Source organism: Ornithodoros turicata, unplaced genomic scaffold (genome assembly GCF_037126465.1).
Source record: "Ornithodoros turicata isolate Travis unplaced genomic scaffold, ASM3712646v1 Chromosome41, whole genome shotgun sequence".
Taxonomy (NCBI): domain Eukaryota; kingdom Metazoa; phylum Arthropoda; class Arachnida; order Ixodida; family Argasidae; genus Ornithodoros; species Ornithodoros turicata.
This window is the reverse complement of record NW_026999371.1, coordinates 721,988-743,271: the sequence shown is the minus strand read 5'-3', so window position 1 is coordinate 743,271 and position 21,284 is coordinate 721,988. Positions and strand designations below refer to the sequence as shown.

Below are 21,284 nucleotides of genomic sequence, written 5' to 3'. Positions count from 1 at the left end.
TTACAGAAATATGAAGTCCTCCACGGACAACCACTCACTTGAAATGCTCACTCTTTCTTCTAAAAGAAAATATGAGGTCCTCCAGGTACAACAAACACACCGAACAAAAACTGTACACGAAGGAAGGGAATTGCTTCAGGACAGAAACTGCCGATATTTCGAACAGAGACTGTTCTTCTTGTGGGGACCGTCCTCATCATTGGCATGGTACTTAAAGCGTTAGGTGTGATGTGTTTAAAGGTTCATGCGAATTGTGGGTCAATAGCCCGGAGGGAAGAAAGGGTCCGTGAGAGGTATCGCAACGGAAGTAGTCGAGAAAAACAGTGAGAATTACGCTGCTTGATTTTAGCAAACATTCGCGCGCCACATGGGTGGCGCCACCAAATTCTCAGCGGGACGCAGTCAGTGGGCTCAGAATGGTCCAATCATCGTGAGGTGGGCGTAGCTATGAAAGTACGTTACCATCAAGGTGCGGAGCTAAGCCAACCAACCATCGCTCAGTAGGTTTGGAATGGGCGAATCATCGTGAAGGGGCGAAGCCAAGCTAGCCATTAACATAAAGGGCGGAGCTACGACAGTCCAATCAGATGGCTTATAATTGGCTTGTGTTGAATTAGAACTAGATTGTGCTGGATGAGAGCTGGATGAGAGCTGACATAGAGCTGGTTTGTGTAGGATTAGAATTGGATTACAGTTTGGTTTTATTGGTTTAGAAACAGTGGTTGAAGTGTTCGATGGCAATATACATACTGAAATAAACATTGACGAGCGTCAAGTAAGTTTCTTGACGGTAAATTACGCTCATCAGCATTTCTACAAATTGCATGATATGGAATAGGTGGTCATTGTTCACTTCACATGCTTTCTGGCCGACAATTCCGATGTTAATTTGGTGTTCTCAGGTATGGAGAAACGTGAGGTTGACTTGGAAAATTAGCGAGATCAATTTTAAAAATTCCATTTATTGCAGCTGAAATTTGACAAAATCGGTCTTTCCTGGTGGCCAAAGTGCCGCAAAGGCAAATGCAGCAAGCGGCATCCTTGTACAATGTCTATATTTTTTTCTATAATTCACGGACACGTTAGAGCGAGCTCCCTGTATATCTCTGTTTTTGCTTTTTCAACCTAGACACTCATTGTTCATGATAAGAAATATGGTGAAGGAATAAAGACGAGAAACCACCAATGAGAAGCTGGTGACTGAAGTTCATGATATATAAAAAGCACACACGCGCACATTCCTCAAAATAAATATATAATTCACTGTAAGGTATTCGGTTGCGCCCCTGGAACCATACTAGATGTGTTCCTGGGAGTTTTGCCGGGGAAGTTCTGAGGATGGTACATGAACTCTGATTTTATCGCTTTTCTGAGGAATTGAAGACCATTCGGTGTGTGTGTGGGGGGGGGGGGGGGGGGTAGTGTGAGGGATACCATTCTTATCCCAGAATGACATTCCTGAATAGCCTGGGGAGATCAGTGTGTTCTAGTGGGTAGAATGTGCTCCACATTCTATAGAGCACCGGAGTGACAGCATCTGGTAAAGTGAACTTGTCTCAAGCACTAACACAACTGAGCTGCAGAAACTACATCCAGTCACATTCGATGAACTAATGTAGCATCCTGACTAGAGGTGTTAGGGCGGCATGCGTAGAGTGAGTGTTGGATCGACTCCTTTCAGCAGGATGGGGGACAATGTCAGAAAGAGTGCAGGTTCAAACAGTGCAGGCGCCGCAGGATCTGCAGCCCTGAAACGGTAATCGTATAACTGAAAGTAGATTTACGCGTAGGGTAAGTACGTCAACACTTGTGCGGTATAGGGTAAGGCTGCGGATTTATTCCGGGGAATGCCGACGCACTCCGCAAGAGTAATGTTTACCTACCGCGAGCTGCTACCGCCGTCGGCTGTCATCCACCCCGCAACATTGACCTCCGCAAGTCAGTGCACTACCGACTGGGCTATCTAGATAACTGATATATATTCACATCCTTTACGCTAACAACATCGGAATATATTACTCAGGTTACAACACAGCCTTATACTCTATATCGCAATCACGCCTGAAGTATGCATTCCGACATGTGGGGCTGTACGCCATACGGAATGGCTATATATTTTCCTGTTGTGCTGCTTGCGGAAAGAAACTCGAACGTGTCCGGCACATATGAACGCTGTAGCGATGCACGAGGTTGATACGCAAACAAGAGTAATATCACTGTCTTATCATGAATGAGAAGAAATGTCTTGTAGGGTCATATGACGAAAATTACTGCAGTGGGAAAAGAGACATTGAAGAAAAGAGAGTGTGTTCCTGCTCTCAGACAGCAGTATGTAATGACTTTTCTTTTTCTCCCAGCTATTTGCGGAGTATGCTAGCATGGCAAGAAATAAGGAGGGTCAGGGGAATGAAGTCTTCCAGAAGCTCCTGTTTCTCATTCGTGATTGGCAATATCCTGGAGAGAAACCTTTTGGACTGGAAGGAGGACAAGCGCTGCTTCGCCCTTGGCTTGAAAGGAACCCCGCGCTGCCCCATGAAGTCTATGAGCTGCGTGAAAATATCAGATCCAACTTCGCCGAAGTGAGATGTTTCCTCATGCCTAGACCTGGTGACGCGGTAGAGAACACCAGCTTCGACGGAAGGCTTCGAGGTAAATTTACTGTAAATTAGCTTTCGTACATCCTTCTCCGTAAAGCGTATAAGTCGTAAAGAGAAAACAATGTTCCCGGTTCATATATCCATACAGATCTTATACAAAAAGAAACACATACTAACTTTAAAGGGGCACTAAAATGGAAGAACAACTGGCTCTCGTATGAAAGTTCCTGTTTGATTTAGTACGGTAAAAAAATCGGTTCATACAACGCTATCGTTTAGAAGAAAAACGCAATGAAAACGGCCGTCTTTGGTGGCAACGAATGGCATCCGCAGGAAGCAGCGCTTGGCGGCATTCAATGAGACAGCAATAAAAATGCGCGCATATCTATCATAGGCCAGGCGAACGGGCCCAGTCGCAGTGTTCAGTATACGCGCAGCATGATGGGCACCGCTGTATTATTCAATACCGATTCACTGAACTGCAGTTCACAACAGTTCTCGCAAATGCGTCATTGGCAACATTTATCATTACGTTCTCCAGACACCGACGCCAGTCCGCTTCGCAACGCGACGCGCACAATGTTTTTATAGGGACTGGTCTATGGTGTGGCACGAGCAGTATGGACTAAACACACCGGTGCACAAGCTAAAGCGTTGTTGAATGCTTGGCTCCGAAGCAAGGAGGAGCACCGGATATCGATTGTAGCTTCGTAAGCTTGGAATTAACATAAGAACTACGGAATTAACAAAGCGTGTAAAGTAATTTGAAGGGAAATTTATATATATATTTTAGTGTCCCTTGAACCGTTCCGTGTCTGCCCTGCTTTCTGATAAGTGTTCAGGAATGAGTCTTTGAAGAAACGTTTATTGTAAATTTTATTTTATTTTATTTTATTTTATAAACGTTTATTATGTTTATTTATAAATTTTCAAGGTAAAATATGCAGCCGTTGCCCAGATACTGAAAGGTACCCAATTGGGAAAACGGGCTCTCCAAACATCAAAGCTGTTCAGCAGCAAGTCTGACTCCTAGAAAAGCTTTGTGTACTGAATATACATATACATTTCCCAGACATTGCATACAGGTCTTGTATGCTTCTTGCACTGTCTGCAGCGGCCCTACTTCCTTGGAGCACTATAAAATGTCATTGTTCCGTTCTTGGGAGAAAACAGATGTCGCCGAGTGGACCTGTTCTTCTGAACGGACCATCACTGGCTTAGCTGGTCATACTTAGGGCGACATTCCAGCTCCAACTGAAGTCTTAATGCTGCTTTCGGAGCGTTTGCAGAAGGTTTTGTATGCCAACTGTAGGATGGGACAAGCGTAAGAGGGTTTGTGAGCAGTTGCCAGTACCATTTCGTGCTAGTAACGACTGGTCTGTATTTATTGACAAACCCACCAAAAAGTCCACTCCAGCCATGAAGCTGTAATCTAGAATATCCTGTGGAAGAGATGGTGTCTCCCTACACGTGTCCTGACAGACTTTGATGGTATGTCCCAGCGGGTAGTAGTGCGTGACCCCACGCTAGGTCGATGCCGGGCGATAGTATCCGTTGAACTGATTGGCTTGCTCCATGGCGTACCGGCGTCGCATGGTCGTCGTCCACAGGCAGACACAAATCATTGCATCATTGCAGGTACAACAACCATCATTGGTTGTTGTACCTGTACCTTCTTCCGCTCACTGCGGCCTAGCCACGGTAAGCTGGTGCACCACATCGAAGCTAGAAGCTCATTTTTGACGAGCGCATTTCTCAGTCGCTGCCACCAGAAGGCAGCTGTCTCACCGGTCAGAAAATTTTTGAACAAAAAATCCACCAAATCAGGGGACTTGGTTAGAAAGACTGAGTGGACCTGTTGGCACATAACTATACTTGTTGTACTGGAGCAGCCCGTCCCGTGTACGTGTACTCTTTATGTGTCCTTATAAAACTCCGATTTATTCGTATATCGTAAATCAGGGGACGTTGTTTCAGGCTGAGTCGCGACTGCAGGTATGGTGGATCCCTCTCGTTTTATCGATTTTGCACCGGAGGTGCGCCTTGTCTTTTTTCTTATGGGGTCATGATGTTCACACTGTACATACGAACAGTCCGACTGCTCTTCGAGTTTTTCAGTGAATTTCCACTTCTTCTTCCTTCCACTTTCAAGTGTCCGTATAGTGTCCGTGCTACAGCTTCGTCGTCTTCATTGGTCTTCTTCCCATCACACCCGGTTGTGCATATCGCAAAACTATCATTTTTGTGTCCGTCTCTGTCTCTTAGAAAACCATTTCCATAGCTTCTGCTGACGTCAATGGCCCATTTGAAGACATCTGCAGCGAATCAGAAGCGTTCCCCGTCAAGCAGTTTAATACGGAGAAGTATGTACCTGAACCCATTGTTCCCACATGGGAACAACTGAGGAAATATTTGCCTCATATTAGAATATTTGGCTCGTGAACTTTTGTAACCATAGAGACATGTTTATTTGTCTCCCTGCGATCAACACTGGCAGTTATATTCACAATGAAGGGGCGATGCACCTTCACCTAGTGATGGAAACTTCGTTGCCAGCAAAAGTTTCAACTTCCGGAAATACGGCTGAAGAATCTCCCTATCGAATGAAAACGTTAACAACCTAAAGGCGGCTTTGAGCCATACTTTTGAACACTGGCACATATACGTACAATGCAATCTAATTTAGGCATCATATAGGAGTTAACAAAGCTGCACGCTCGCTTATACTGAGGTAATATTTTTGTTCCTGGAATGGGAACAATGGTATCAATTCGGTTAATGCCGTTGCTGCACGGACGCCCGTCGTGATGAAGTTGTCCAGTACGTCGTAATTGGCATACACTTTTATGTCGTCAGCGATTCATATGAAACGTGGGAGTTCCCTATTTTGCGAGTATAAAACGATGTTGAGGTTAAGGCAGCGTTTTATGTGTAATACGTGCTTCTTCGCCTGTAATGAGGTGATTCTATCAGTGATGGTAACAATCTATGAATAACGACCAATTCTTACGCTTAATTTATCAGGATTTTAGCTTGTATTCTATCTTTTTCCTTTCCGCTTAAGTGCATGCCTGTACAGTTACCGCCGACAGGTGTGCAATTTTGCGAATCAACCAGCTCCACGACAACGTAATGTTAACATCACATTTCTTGGGCAATGAGTCAGGACTCGCGAATGGGAAGGGACCTCCAACGATACTGTGATATGAGCTCATATCGGAAAACAGAAGCATGGTCTTGATTTGTCGAAATGGGAACATGTGCGTCAATACAGCATCCCCTTTCGCTACCATAGACGGAACTACAGTCGCTACGTCTGCTCAAAGAGGAGTGTAGTCTCGAGAAAAAAAAATATTGAAAGTGTACGCGCGCACCCGTTTTTTTTTTTGGCGCCTTTGGGTCTAGCGCTTCAATAAATCAACGTCTCTGATGTGTTTCTCACATGGTTGCTATCATTTGCACTGCTATCATTTGTTTGCTACAGGAACCATTCGCCTGAACGCTTTTCCGACTTGTACTGCTTGCGACATACTTCTGTGGAATGTCCAGCAGGGGGCCCGCTTGTCCCCCATCAGTGGTGTCGCGCCATTATTGCCTTCGATGGGAAGTCTCGTTGCACACAACGCCACAAAACCGGGAGCACTCATATGTGATGCTTGTGCGCCGTCTCCCATTATGCCTAAGCATGGAGAAGGAAGAATTCTAGCGGACGACGCAGAATGCGCTCGAGTATGAGGGAGGGTTTCTCGCTGTTGGTGGCGTTGTGTCAAACACGGCTTCACTTCGGAAACGATTACGGTATGGATTCTTCGTGCACTACACCACCGACGGGGGTCAGGTATGCACGGCCTGGAGGTTGCAGACAATTATGTCGAAAACAGCCCATTGTTTTACTACTGCGTTCTCAAGTGCATCACTACCTCACAGTGCCAACCTTCATTCACAGATATATCGAGAGATTGTAAATATCACATAGAAAAGCTCGTGTCCTATCTTCTTTCACCCGACACGCTTGTCCCAAAAAAGATCAATGGAAGGATTATTACGTGCAAGGAGCTCGTGTGCATGTTTCAGGTAAGCCTGATTATTATGTGTTTCGGCATTATCTGTGTAGTACTGTGTGATTGCTATACAAGGTGTTTCAAAGGAATCCCCGGGCTAAATAATTTGCACACGGGTGCACCAATCTACAAGCTTCGCACAGTGTCTACGAGTGGGAGGCACTCATTATTTAAACGAATGATGAAATGAGTATTCACGAAAAATGTAACTATTAAAGCAGCGCGCTGTCGGCTCTAAAGTGGGTATGCACCTCTTGTGACCTTGGGTAGAGAGCTGTTAGACAAAAATCAGCCATCGAGAAAACCACTAAGCGCCAATCAACATCCCATGGGCACGTGGCTGCGAATGCGATGCATGTCAGGCGGACGTGCGCATTCTGGTCACGTGACGTTTGGTTGCGCGTCCAAACAACCGTGCCAATGAAGCCATAAATATACGCGAAATGGATGTTTAACGACGGCCGCTTTCAATCCCTATGGGGCTGGTTTCGGCTCCACTTTGTCTCTTCATATATACCATGTATCATGCACATTCAATGGAAGCAATTATTTCCACAACCAGTGCCCTTATCCTTGAGCTGAAGCAATGTGTTTTCTTGTAAGCGTTAGCTCTAGATCAGAGATAATGACGTTGGTCGCCGCAAGTACACTTTTTGCTTCCAATAATAGCTATCCCTCACAATGCAATTACCAAACAAAAGTCGGAGTTCATGTTTCGGTATCCTTTATTCTCATGTTGTGAGGGAGACAGTCGAACCGAACCCGAACCGCAAACCGTAATTAACCGTTATTTTTGGCCGAACCGGAACTGAACTGAACCGAAACAGCCGACGCCATCTTGGAGCCGAACCGGAACTAAACCGGTAAAAAAATACCGGTTGCCGGTTCAAATAACAGTTCACATGGAATTAAGTGCGAAACTTTGTATGTTGTGCATGAACACATAGGCTATTTTTCGTATTTTTTTCTTCATTTAGTGGCGTCATAGAGTTCCTCTTGCTTGCCGAAAAAGTTAAGCCATGCAACGATGATATGGATTTTCCCGAGTCACGAAACAGGAACAGATAGTAAGTGAAAAATGTTAGGACTCCTAATGTGTGACATACATATGAATACGTATAAAAATTAGGGATCAACGACAGTTTTGGGTAGCAGTGAATAAGTGACATATATTATCATAGTGTATTAATGGCACTCAGCTATACACAAAGTGTCCACCCTTGCAACAAAAATGATCGCTAGAACATAGCACCATCAAAGGGAAACTGACGCTCTGCTGTGACGTTTGTGTCACAAACAGGCGCTGTATTGCAAGATCAGTCCGTTTGTAACACAAACCTGTCAGTTTTTCTTTGACAGCGCTATGTGTTCGAGATCATCTCTACAGTTATCGCAGACATCCTGCATATGTATAAATACGAATAAGCGGACCAAGCGACAGATACGTCGTCGGCCGTTAGACCTTCGGTCTTTTAAACGTTATCATGTTCGTTTTCCTTTTCGTTTCGTTTTCTTCTGTGGTTTCTTTTGTGCAGTGCTGTGCCAAAGCAAACTACCTGGACCCAGCTACAGCATGAGTTCCTGTGTATGACGCTGCAGGATAATTCCGAACGTTCGAGTGTGAACTGACAAAAGCCCCTTACAAAGTAAAGCGTCAGGCATCCTCGTTCGGGTCAGAATCAAAAGAACATACCAATATGGTTTTCTTTGTACATTTGAAATATAAGAGGTAAAAACAAGCATGCTGAAATTCTATTTAGGAAACGGCAATGGATCGAACATAGGTCGAACTCTCTGTTTGCACTTGCCGTGCCCTGTCTGTGTTCCACAGGCACTTCACTCTAACGTCGACATGGAAGCACTGCGACGGTCAGTTATAATACGATAACGCGCCTTTTACATGAAGACCCCGGGGCTCAGAATCGCAAATAACAACAACAAAGATCGTAACTGAAAAGTGTTATGACAACTAAACATGGGCGAACAGTGAAAGGGCAAAAGGGGGAGCGTGTCCCCCTTGGAACTCCAAGGTCACTGTGAAAATAATGCACTGCTTAGTCATAGGTCGTAATAGATATTCTGAGACGTCGTAACAGAGATTTCTAAACACCCACGCAGTGCACAGCGTCCGTTTCCAGAAAATGATGTGGTGGGGGCTTGCACTCTTGTCTCCCTTGGAAGCGCGTTGCCCCCCCCCCCTCCCCCATGGAAGAAATACTGGGAACGCCCTTGCCACTAACGTATAAGACAGTCACGTGTATGCATTAGTTATCAACGACAGTTTTGGGTAGCACTCATGAAGTAACGTGTTTCATAATAATATACTAATCAGCCACCCTGCTGCTGAAGTGATCACTGACATAGAGCAAACATGACTTGTTCCTGTTACGGGCGAGTGAGGATCGCTACGGATCTCACTCTTTTCGAGGCTACATTTCTCGACCTCCGTGCTATGCTCATTCTCTGCAGGTGTTTCATTACCGAGGTGGTGCACTGCGCTGAGGCGCTTGCTCGCCTGCCCCTGGCCCTTGCAGTCGGACCTCAAGCTTCCGCCTTCATGACTGGGCAAGTGCTCTTCGCTCATGTTAGCGTGCAAAGCAGTGCACCGCAAACGGACGTCGCCGACCTGCTCGGCACAATGGTCTTTGCCCGTGCAAAGAGAATTACCGCAGTGCTGTACGTCTGTCACCACACGTGTCACCACACGGCATTCGACATCAACTGATGCTTCTGACACATTTTCTTCGCTATCAGTGTCTCACTGACTGATTACATCGACCTTCAGGTCGCCTACGCTGCTAGTATCATCCTCAGCATGGCTGAAAGATGCTACGACGGTACTAGACGTCACGCCCTCAATCAATGCTTCACACAGCAGCTCAAAATTACTTCGCTCTGGAGGCGACAGCTTTGAGTACGACTGATCAACTCTCCCATTTAATATGGGGTACAAAAACCCCGCTCTCCACGGATACGGAACGCCTTGAGCATCAAGTGCCTGTTCCACGTCTCGTAGCCACTGGGCTGCTGATGACGGTTCGTTGGGCATTTCCTTAAGGGACACGCTCAGCCTGCCTAGCAGGTCTCTCACCTCAACGAACTTTTGATTTGGACGGAAGGTTGCGGCTTCACGTCGCTCATTACACCTCAAACTTTGCGCATTGTTTACTCTGAGTTCGTTCGGCAAGTTGAAGTTTCAAATCTAAGAACTCCCACTTCTTTGCGGGCGCCGCGGCGATCCCACAAACGCCATGTACATATTCGGCGGCGTCTATCAACGCTGCGTCTACTTCTAGCTCCTCATCGTTGCGCATCTTTTCCCTGTCTCTGTGCCCGTTACTAGCCTCGATCACAGTGCACACGAGATGTAAGCAACGAAACACCTACCTCGTGTATCTTGCTTCCGTAGGATGAGTTGAGGTTCTGTCCAACAATCCAAGAACACAGTTGACCCAAGTGATGCTGCCGCTACAACGTCGCGTCACCGCTGCTTGGGTCTCTAAGTTGTCCTTGCTACTCGTCACTGACATAGACACCTTCATTGCAGTCCGTTGCAGTTAGCTTCCGCTGTCCGTCGCGGAGCTGCTTCTGGGCTTGGATAGCACTGCTTTCTGGTCACAGCCGATCCAACGGCTGCAGCCGGCAATGCTCCGACTGACTTGACTCGAAGTTGTTCCACGTTGCTATTGGTCGTTGGTCTTCTTCGCAAAGCTGGGATCCTGTCGATGACGATGACTGGAGCTGTCCCTTCAGTTTCCTGGATACTCCGATGGTCTGCCGCTGTCTTGCGCCGATATGCCCTCGCTGTTCCGACTCGAAATAGCGTCCGTGCGTCCGATGGTTCAACTCTCCGTAGGTGAGCAGACTGGCGTGCTGCGCCAGTAAAGTTTCTTCCGTTGTTGCTGGAAGATGGTCCGTTGATGTAGCTCACAGATCGGGGATATTCCCAAGAGACGTCCGACAGGCGGTATTCTCTAACAATAACTGGGTTTTATTTACATAGTTATTTACATAACTATATACAAGACAATACAACAGCGACTGAAGCCACGGGGCTTTCGCCTCGTCTTCCTGAAATCGTTGCGGCTTCCCCACACGGATTTTCGTGTGTCCTCCGCTTAAAAGAGTGACATTTGGGACACAACCCCCCGTCAGCAAACGCCAATCCCAGAAGCCCGGTTCAAACGTCTCCAACTCATTGTTGGCCTAGTTTGAATTTAGACCGAACCAGGCACCTCCTAATTGTCCGCCCACTACTCGGTATTTATGGGTAATGGCCCAAGCTGTCAATCCGTGCACCATGCAACTTTGGCCAGTGCATCTTCCTTCGCCCACTCTACTGATTTATTGCCAGCGAGCATCTGGTCGCGAAGACCCCCTGAGGCGTCAAGTGTCCCCCGTCCAACGTGCCTTCCCCGAGTGTCTGTCGGGTGGCTATTGCACTGAGTTGGAAATGCACAATATTCGCGAGGTTTCTATAAAGTACAACTCTTACAACGTTTTACACACACACAGGCACATAAATAGGATGTGGATGAGGCGATCATTCACCGCCGCCATGGCGGTATACTGCCACATCGGTCTTGCAGAAGGGATGAACAACAAGAACAACTTTATTTTGACTTTGAAGATTGGGAAGTTCATCGCCCCACAGCCGGTGGGGATATGGGGAATAAAATAAGGAGCCCTTTCACAATAACGATCGAAGTCCGATGGTGTCCAGAAATGTCGAAAGAGCTTTGAGCGCAGATCGTTGCTGGGCTGGATTGGGCCAAGGACCAAGCAATTTCGATAGGGAGAAGGGACGAGAGTCCAGCTGACGAAGAGACTCGGAGAGTGCGGTTCGGGAAGGTTGGTAGTGGGGGCAATGAAGAACGCCGATGGGAACGCAGAACGGATGAGAAGAGAATGACGGAAAAGCTTCCTTGTTAGAGTGTGTTCACTAGCCCAGTGGTCGAGAGGAACTAAGAAAAACTCGTAGGCCTTGCAACTGATGTCAGAGGTACGACGATGGCACGAGAAGTTAGCTACGCTGAACTGGAGCTGATAAATGCGTTGCGCAGTATTTTCCATGAACGTGTGCTCACGCTTACAGGCTTGCAGCTGTACATAACAGTACGTACATTACAAGAACATCTGACTAAAAACAGCTATGCCAGCAATACGTGAAATATCACAAAGGTATCTATTGCAAATACGAATGTCAACCTTTGATAATACTTTCTAGTTATCTATCTAGTTATCTAGGATGATTACCTGTAGCGTATTAGACAGTTAATAATTCCCACCTTGTACGAAAAATAAACATTTGAAACTTTCCGAGACGCCGAGAGGAATAACAGTTTAGGCCTGAAATAACGGTGAAAAACATGGAATACCACAAATTAAAAGCAGGGCAATGTGCTTACAATACAGTAGAGCGGGTATCCTTACAGGTTCATTGACTCAACGGGCAGAAGTGACAAGAACAACACTAGACGTTAAATGGAACATTAAAAAACCAAGGTCCTACGACAGTTCAACCGTATATCAGTATGGCCGCCTGTGCTGTGTCGGTTACCTACGAGGCATCATCACTTGATGCTTCGCAAGCTTGTTGTCCTGGTGATGTTAGCATTGTAGATTATCCCTTTACTCCCTGTTCTCCAAGCCATCAGAGATGCAGTCGCGTTTGTCGGCTCCAGTATCTCCGGGTCCAGCGGCGTTTGAAGTTATACGCTGCAACGGCTATGACATCACCTGGCTCTCTTTTCTGCGCCTTGCGAAAAAAATACGCCTTCTGAAGAGATTTCTCCTATGACGACCACGGAGTCAGAGGACATAAGGAGAGAGAAGATGAAGGCGATGAATCAATTGCGAACAAGGGGTCTCAAGTGCCGATATGTGCACACAGTGCTGATCGAGTTCGTATAGCCTCCTGGGGGTGACGTATGTGGGGCTTTTGTTGTATACCATTTGGGGCATCCCAACTAAGGTGTCCCGGAGACATGCGATGGAGGTTCAGACTTTGCTGCGGTTACTGGGGCCATTATCCTCTGTTACTGGATATGTGGGCACCGAAGGGGGTCCACGTTGCAACAATTGGTTTCGGTTTACATATTTTTGTAGCCGCTGGTCGCATTAACGCGCCAAAGGAGGACTTCCGCTCCCGTATCCACCAACCAATTACGTTTTGTTGAGCTTACTACGCAACAGGGAGTGCTGAACAACTTCCCTCTTCTGTTATGATCCAAATAGTCGAAACAGATTTAATCACATAGCACCTCGATACCACGTGCTTTCCACAAGCGCCGCACTGGCCCACATGTGCACAGTGGCACTCCCCGTTGCAAACTAAGCTCAAGAACATGTAATTATTTGGTGGATAAGGGAGTGGAAGCTCGTTCTTTTGCGCTTCACCGTGACCAGCCACGACAAAAGCGTGTAAACCGAAGCCGATGAATTACTGCAAGAAAAGGCCGGCTTTGCGGCAGTCACAGAATGAGTACTACCATATTATTACCGACGAAGCCCTGCTTTTGAAGTTCGAAGAAAATTATATTTATTTAATTAATGACCTCATCCCACTCATTCACACGGTGCACAGCTTGTAGATGGTATCGGATAAATACTTACAAACAAGAAGAGTCCTTCAATTGGTGCATCCGTTCGCAATCATTTAGCCCGGGGATTTAACTGAAGTGCCTGTAACATCGCAGACTCGAAAACTGCGCTCAATCTTTCGATTTTTCGTGCACTTTCACCTGCTGTCGGGACACTTATTTGTCTTATCTAGATAACAGAGCTGTTTGTCAGCCACCTTCCCGGCGAATAGAAGCATCCTGTAACGTTTTTTTCTTTTTTTGCTCTAATGACATCGACTCATTTTATTCATTCTGTTATTAACATAAACCAGAGGTTCTCCTGAACCTAAAGTTATCATGATGGAGCTCTACTACTGTGTCAGCTTTTCCAGTCTGAAGGCAATTTTGAAATAATTAATTTTGGTAAATTTTCTAGGATCGAGCACACTCTCGAAATCCTAGGATTTACATATAATGATCTATGTGCGTGAGAGTGACAGCGGGAAAATAACTATTAAAATTCGTCGATATGTTTCAGGCTTATTTCAGCGTCTTCAACCAAAAGGAGCTCCCTCAACCCATGTCTGTTTTCAACGTAGGTTTGACTATGGGTTATTTTGGTAATGCATAATCGAATAGAAGTGACGTAGTTTTGGAGAACAACATACTTTCCTTTGTCGGGGAGAGTAGATTGTATACAACAAAGAACTGCAATCTTCCCTTACACATTCTGCTTCTGACACATTTTTATAATGGGGCAGAAGTTATCTTCAGCGCTCACTCTATTCACAGGCAACTGCATTCGTCCACAATAAGCGAATCATCGACGAAATCGTGAAAAAATATGAAGCCGGGATGGAACCGGTAAGCCACCTGTTAAAATATTTTCTCGCTCGAACATTTTCTGTCTGCAAGTGAGAACAATATCGCAATTAAGGGATTAAGGAGAGGATCACAAACGGGCGTATACCGCTATGGGGAGGGGGATTCTTTTCCACTCATAATGCTAAATATAATAGCGGCCATCAGTGTGGTACTGTAGCGCAGTGGATATTTCAAAGCACAGCCGGGAAGCCCACGGGCAACAGCAGTTCGGCTGCAGTGACGTAGTAGCTGAACGCTGTGCCACTGTGACGTGCATTGCTAAAGTCCCGTTCTTGAACTCACTGTAGTCGTGTTCAATTTAAGAAGAAAAAAAATCACTTTTTTTTTCTTCTATAGTCTCCTAGCAATTGCATAGTAAAGTAGAAAGACCAACAAAGGGACGCGGACAAGCAGGTGAAGAGACCTGTAGACCCGGGACTAGCTGAACTTTCAATGAATAAAGGCAGAAAGAATATCTACACCGCAGACAAGGCAAAGGACCAATGGAAAAAGTGTATATATTGTCTCTATCGATTAAACTTATGCTAGTCTCAACCCGCTGTCCACATCATTTTCCTGTTGCTCCTTTATTTTAGTGTGTAGTCCAGCCGACTACCACTTCAACCCACTTGTCCTACCAGTTTGCGGAATCGCAACTCACCGAACGTAATCAGGAGATATTTCACACGTCTCGAAACCCTGCCACATGAATGACTGGTCCACCAGGAGTCACCATGCAAAATATATTGACTGTTAGACCGGCTGTGCTGTCTGGGGTTTTCCCGGATTTTCCTCAGATGTGCTCAGACATATGTCGGCGTCCCCGGTGTCCCTTAGATGTCGGCACAAGACGCACATTCAGTCACGCACATCAGTGGTGACGTTGCCCACCTCTGTGAGGCCGACAACGGCGAGCCATTTCACAACATCCACCACCACCACCACCACCACCATATTGGCTGTTAGAGGTATTCTCACTGAAAAAAAAAGAATAAATAACACAATCCCCTCGTCACGCCAAGATGGTCTGGTGAACCTGTTTGTTTCTGCTGATGTCCCGCTCTGCTTATACAGAGTTGCGCTGCGCAGATCTGCTCACGACTGGCATATGACAAGGGATAGGCTATGTCAAGAGTCACCACCTTCCTTTATTCTTAGATTCGTTTTTTTTTTCTTAGAGAATAACGCATTGGTTTTAACGGTATGCGGAATAGAGACCCCCGATCGCCAGCTCAAGATCACCAGTGCCCGTCGTTGCTTCACAGGAGCTCAGTTTATTCGGTGCACTACACGCAGCCAGCAAAAATATATTTGGGAAAAAGTAGAAACTTTTTGGAGTCAGCTCGCTGCTCTTTCAAAGGAGACAACATTAATTCCGTGGTCTGCAAAATTACCTGTTCAAACCGGCCGTATGATTCAATGTCCATTTCCGATTTCATCATCCGATTTGTTATAGCAAGCCCGTCTTCTCCTTCCCACTCTCAGCACATTTCAACGTCCCTGCGAACAATGGCCTATCCTCTAGCTTCTTAATTAGTTAATGAACATTCACATACACAAACTGGAAACATAAAATGTCACAACAAAGGTTTAGTATCAAGTTTCAATTCATGCTCAGACATCAGTGGCATGCAAAACAAAACGATAAGTCATCCTAGTCGTGATATACGTACTTCGTCGCGGCAGCCTTGGTATGACTGGAGAGCAAATTTCTACGAATATGCGTTTCCGTCGGGTGAAGCATATATGCGAATTCTTTTCGCCTGTATTCCTTGCATCCAGTGCAAAACCGTTGCAAATTCGTTCAGCCCTTTCGACTTTGCTTACTGCTGACCAGAGCTGTACAAGCTACTCACAAAGTGCAATTAACTTACATGTATTTAAAGGTGAAAAGGTATACAATATATACAGTCGGACCTCGTTTTATGAACCCTTGATATACGAATTCCCTCAACTTACGAACGGCTCCACAGGGAACTAAACTTTTTCCGTGTATTTTGACCTCGTTTTACGAACCCTCGATATCCGAACTATGAACGGATTATTAGGGAACGGACACAAAGTAGCCATTCTGACACACACCAGCCATTCTTCACACGTGTTCTGGGACACCCTGTATACTATGTATATGCCGACATATTACGGAAGCCAGGAATTGCAATACGCTCGTTCATTTGGCTACAAATTGCTTTTACAGGTCGTCAGGACCAGTGCTGATTTCGAATCTGACGCTGAGATTGAAATGGAACATGATAATCTCATGAAACACTGCTTGGCACAGTTCGAGACCGAACAGAAGATGGGAAAGCACGACACAGAACTTCGTGAACTGCTAATTAAGGTAACGTACTGTAGGAGGGTTTACATCTGCCTGTCTAGAACATACGAAGCATGGCGCATATCGCTGGAAGTATGCAGGTTGTAGTATTTTATGCTGTGGATTTTTTTCAAAGGAGGAACTGGCCTCCTGAAATAAATTTTCGCACTCTAAAACACGAGGGATGGGTATATTATCTTCCAGTCGTTCACTCTCGCTTTCTGCACAAAAATAGATAAAGCTGTAAACCTCTGCAAGATGCTTGTAGTCAATTACACAGATGCAATGCCCTCTACAAATATGTACTCCTGAGGAGCAGTCACGTCGTTGAATGAGATGACTGAGCTTACCTACACGCATTTTTACTTCTGCCCGGTTGAATCCAGTCACGCTGCTGTCCTCAGCATACGCCAGTTTAATGTTCTTGTTGAGGGCTTCCTATGTCGTTGTCTCAGACTCCGTGATAAACTTACCGGAAGTATCGCTTCCATGCCGTGTTCGATGCAGTTTACTTGGACGTAAATAGAGTAGTCGCAACAGACTGCTGCACCGTTCACTACAAGTGTTTGAATGGAGGCGACAAACAGTCAAACCACGAACGCCACGGTCCACTAGATCATATTTCGTCGATGCACGGCGCCAGTCTGAGAGAGTGAAACTGGTTGTAGGCTTCAAACGAGTTGGATTTATTTGTCTTGCATTACACACACATATATAAGTAGATTAACATTAGAGTATGCGTAGAGCGTTGCTGCGCGTGATCATCATCTGTCCGTTGCTCCTTGGGAAGTGTACTCTCTCTCTCTCTCCCTGTAACATGGTTACAGGGGGTGTAACACGGGAGCCCTGCTTAGCGCGTCTACGTGGCCCATCCTTTCGCCTGGTCTGTGCTCGATCTCGAAGCGGTACTCCTGAAGCCGAAGACACCATCTTCCAATCCGGGGAACGATGTGTTTCTTCGAGAAAGCCGTTCGCAGAGAATTACAGTCAGTGACCACCGTGAAGTCCAACCCAAGCAGGTAAGGGCGTAGCTTTTCCACAGTCCATACGACAGCCAATGCCTCCAGTTCGTACGAGTGATACTTTTCCTCGTCACGTGTCGTTCGGCGGCTGACATACATAACCGGGTGGAGGAGATCGTCTGATTGTTCCTGCAGAAGCATACCTGCAAGGCCGTGGCTTGAAGCATCCGTGTGGAGCTCGGTCCTGGCCATAGGTGAATATAAGGCCAGTGTTGGCTTCTCCATCAGCCTTCGTTTAAGTTCAAGGAACGCGCTTTCTTGGTCGGACGACCAACACCACGTCTGGTCCTTGCAAAGCAGTTGGCTGAGTGGCTTTGCAATGAGTGCGAATCGTGCTATGAATCTGTGGAAGTAGCTGCACAGCCCGAGGAATCGTCTTAGCTCGTGCTGATTACGTGGGACTGGAAATTCCGCGATGCTACGAAGCTTGTTCGGGTCTGGGTTGATTCCTGATTCAGAGATTTCATAGCCCAGGTATAACGTCTGCTCTCGGAAGAACGAACACTTTTTCAGTCGTAGTGTCAAATTTGCGTCCCTAAGGACACTCAACACCTGACGGAGACAAGTCAGCCCTTCCTCTATAGTCCGTGTAGGGATCAGTAGGTCGTCCATGTAAGCCATAACTATCGTGTGTCTCAGTGGACCAAGTACGGCATTGATCATCCTTTGAAAGACAGCTGGTGCGTTGACGAGACCGAAGGGCATTCTGGTAAATTCGTAATGCCCGTCTGGAGTTACAAATGCTGTCTTCGACCGACTCGACTCAGTTATCGGCACTTGATAATAGCCCGATGCCAGGTCTAACGTGGTGAAATACTTTTTGTCGTGCAATCTGTCCAGCTGGTCGTCAATCAGTGGAAGAGGGTAGCTTTCTTTTTTTGTGATACGGTTGAGCGCACGAAAATCTACACACAATCGTTTTTCGCCGTTTTTCTTCGTCACCAGCAGAATAGGGCTTGCGAATTCAGAGTTCGACTCTTTTACGATGCCGGCTTCTTCCAGTTCTCGTACGATACCTCGAACCACCTCCCTTTCCGAGTGAGCGAGACGGTACGGACGGTACTTGACGACGCTGTCTTCGATGAGGTCGATCCGCATTTCTGTGAACGCCGTACAACCAATTTCAGACATTGACTGTGCAAAACAGTCCCTGTAGTCGTTTAGAAGCTTAGCGAGTTCTTGTGCTTGGGCAGGTGTTACAAATGTGCCCATGTTTATTTCGGAAGCCTTGATTTCGCTACTATGGCCCTCGTTGGACAGCACCTCGACCACCGTTGGCGTATCCTCTGGCTTACACCACTGTGCTCTTACCACTCTGTCGTCCTCTTGAATGGAAAGTTCGTGCTCGAATACATTCGCGACCGGCAGAAGGTACTCCTGTTGTTCATCCTCGCGAAGCACGCAACTAAGGATGCAGTGCTCGTAACCTCGACCAGCTCGATACTGAGCATCGACGTAGACGTCACCCATGCTCTCTTCTTTCGTGTACAGTGTGACAAGTCCGACGTAGTTCGGAGGAATAACCGTTTTCTTCTTCGCCCAAAGGCTGACATGTCGTGGCGCAAGAGCGGGTATTTTAATATCCTGCAGGGTGCCATCTTCGTCCAGGTGCGCATGTTCTTCGAAGATCCGCAGCATGTTACCCCTGCGTATGACTGTGACGTGTGGTTGCTCTGTGAAGGGTTGTCCGATCAGTAATGGAACTACTTGGGCATTGTCTGGGACGACGTAGACGTCCACCGTTGCTGTGGCTTCGTCGGCTTTCAGTTCCAGTCGCGCTTTGCCGATGGGAATTATTTTGTCAGAGCCGTAGCCGTGGATCTCAAATGGAGCTGAGAGATCGCTGTACTGAACCGATAATTCGTCTGCGTTAGTCTTGCGAAGCGTGACGCACTGGCTGCCCATGTCAACAAATGCCTCGACTTCTTTACCGTCCAGGAGAGCCGTCATGAAATACTTCGCGTTCGCTGGCCCTTCCGCTGTGACCACGTTTTGTGCGAGCACAGCTGCTGACTTTGGCGTTGCCGAACCCTTGCCTTTGTCTTGACGACAGTCTTTAGTCTCATGCCCTGTTCGTTTGCATTTGTCGCAGCGTGGCTTCCTCTGTGGCTGTGGACATGCGGCTGAAAGATGTCCGTATTCTGAGCAATTCAAGCAGAGGGGTTCTCCTTTGTCATTGTACTTTGGCTTTCCTTTTCCTTTGGATGATGCGGTTTGACCGGTGCTCTGTTTCGCACTCTTACTGGAGTCTTGGCCACCCGCGGAACGCGAGTGCTTGACGATGTCCAGTCGTTCGTCCAATAGTTTCAGGCAACGAAGGAGTTCCTGAGGATTTGCAAATTCACGCACACTTAGCGATCGAACTGCGTTTTCGTCGTTGAGGCCAGTGATAATATACTCGATGCAAGCGGGATCGTCCAGTCCGCATCTTCTGGCCTTGGCGAGTTTGTCGTAGAAGTAGATCTCGATGGTTTCGTCCCGTTTTCTTTTTCGGGCCTCCATTTCCCGCAGTAGCTGTTGAAAACTTGCACTTGATGGAAACGCTTCTCGAAGCTTGCTTTTCCACTCTACCCATGTATATTGCGTTGTTGTGAGTCCATCATACCAGCTTCTTGCAACTCCTTCCAACTTCGAAAGCGCAAAGCAAGAAGTTTGTTTATCATTCCAGCCGTAGACCGCCGCGAGTCCGTCCACCTTGTTGATCCACGCTTCCACCGTCGGCTGAGTGTTCGTAGCAGGATCATATGTCGGTATAAGGTTCGCGCTCGCTGAAGCGAGTACCCGACCGGTGATGACTCATCGCTGGCAACAGTACGTTGCGGTGGCCGGGGTGATTCGTAGAGTTGTCGAGCCCCGTCCATAGCTTCTCTAACCGCTGCTTGCACTGCGGCTTGCATAAGTGACTGAATATCAAAAACGTCCGCGTTGTTGCCGTTGTTCGGTGCTCTTGTCCCAGCATCAACGTTGCTGTGGTGTCCGATGCGAGTCGTGCCGTGGAGCCCACTTGACGGTGTTGCCTCGCTGTCCGCGCCCTGTTCTCCATTCGTGTGGCTGCTAACGACTTGTACGTTGTCGTCGGCTACGCTCGCCAGGTTTTGGTCAACAGTAGTGCTGGATCCTGTTTGCGTCCCGTCCATTGTTCGCGGAGCGTCCACGTTACGTGATGCACGGCGCGTGAGCATACTTTGCAATCCAACTCAATCAAAGCCCACCTTGTTCTGATGATGAAAATGGCGAGTCGATCCCACTTCTGATTTCTGTAGGCTTCAAACGAGTTGGATTTATTTGTCTTGCATTACACACACATATATAAGTAGATTAACATTAGAGTATGCGTAGAGCGTTGCTGCGCGTGATCATCATCTGTCCGTTGCTCCTTGGGAAGTGTACTCTCTCTCTCTCTCCCTGTAACATGGTTGCCAACGTATAAGCGTGAAACCGAAACTAAGTCTTGTATTTTGCCTATATGGTGAAACGGTGAAACACAGTAGAGATGCTAGAGGTACCAGTTGGGAGAGAAACACGGCGCCAGTCTATCACGTGACTCAGAGGGGGTTGCTGTGAGAAATTCTATGAGAAAGAGTTTCTCTTAGCGATCTTGAGAGAAATTGTGAAGTTATCTTAGATGCTATGAGAGAGATCTTACTGAGCTCTGCATGTTTTGTTTTGTTAATATACGTTCAAGGCCCTCACTTGAGGGCATTTCTGAACGGAGTGAGTATTTACAAATAAATGTGTAAATAGTGTGAACGACACAGACGGCACCCTAACAGGAGAACACACACAAAAAATATTGTTGATGCACAGATTAGCGAGCATTCTATTGTAAATTATTTTGTTGACGATGTGCTGATGAAAGC

At 46.7% G+C, this 21,284-nt stretch overlaps 1 protein-coding gene across 1 annotated transcript in view; it reads left to right on the top strand.

Moving 5' to 3' along the window:
* Nucleotides 1–21,284, top strand: part of LOC135374054 (atlastin-2-like) — an 87,617-nt gene that overhangs the window by 35,340 nt on the left and 30,993 nt on the right. The window contains exons 5-9 of the mRNA XM_064607059.1: nucleotides 2,358–2,649; nucleotides 6,544–6,671; nucleotides 13,760–13,816; nucleotides 14,014–14,085; nucleotides 16,283–16,426. Coding sequence (XP_064463129.1) covers nucleotides 2,358–2,649; nucleotides 6,544–6,671; nucleotides 13,760–13,816; nucleotides 14,014–14,085; nucleotides 16,283–16,426 — 693 coding nt within the window. The remainder of the gene's footprint in view (nucleotides 1–2,357; nucleotides 2,650–6,543; nucleotides 6,672–13,759; nucleotides 13,817–14,013; nucleotides 14,086–16,282; nucleotides 16,427–21,284) is intronic.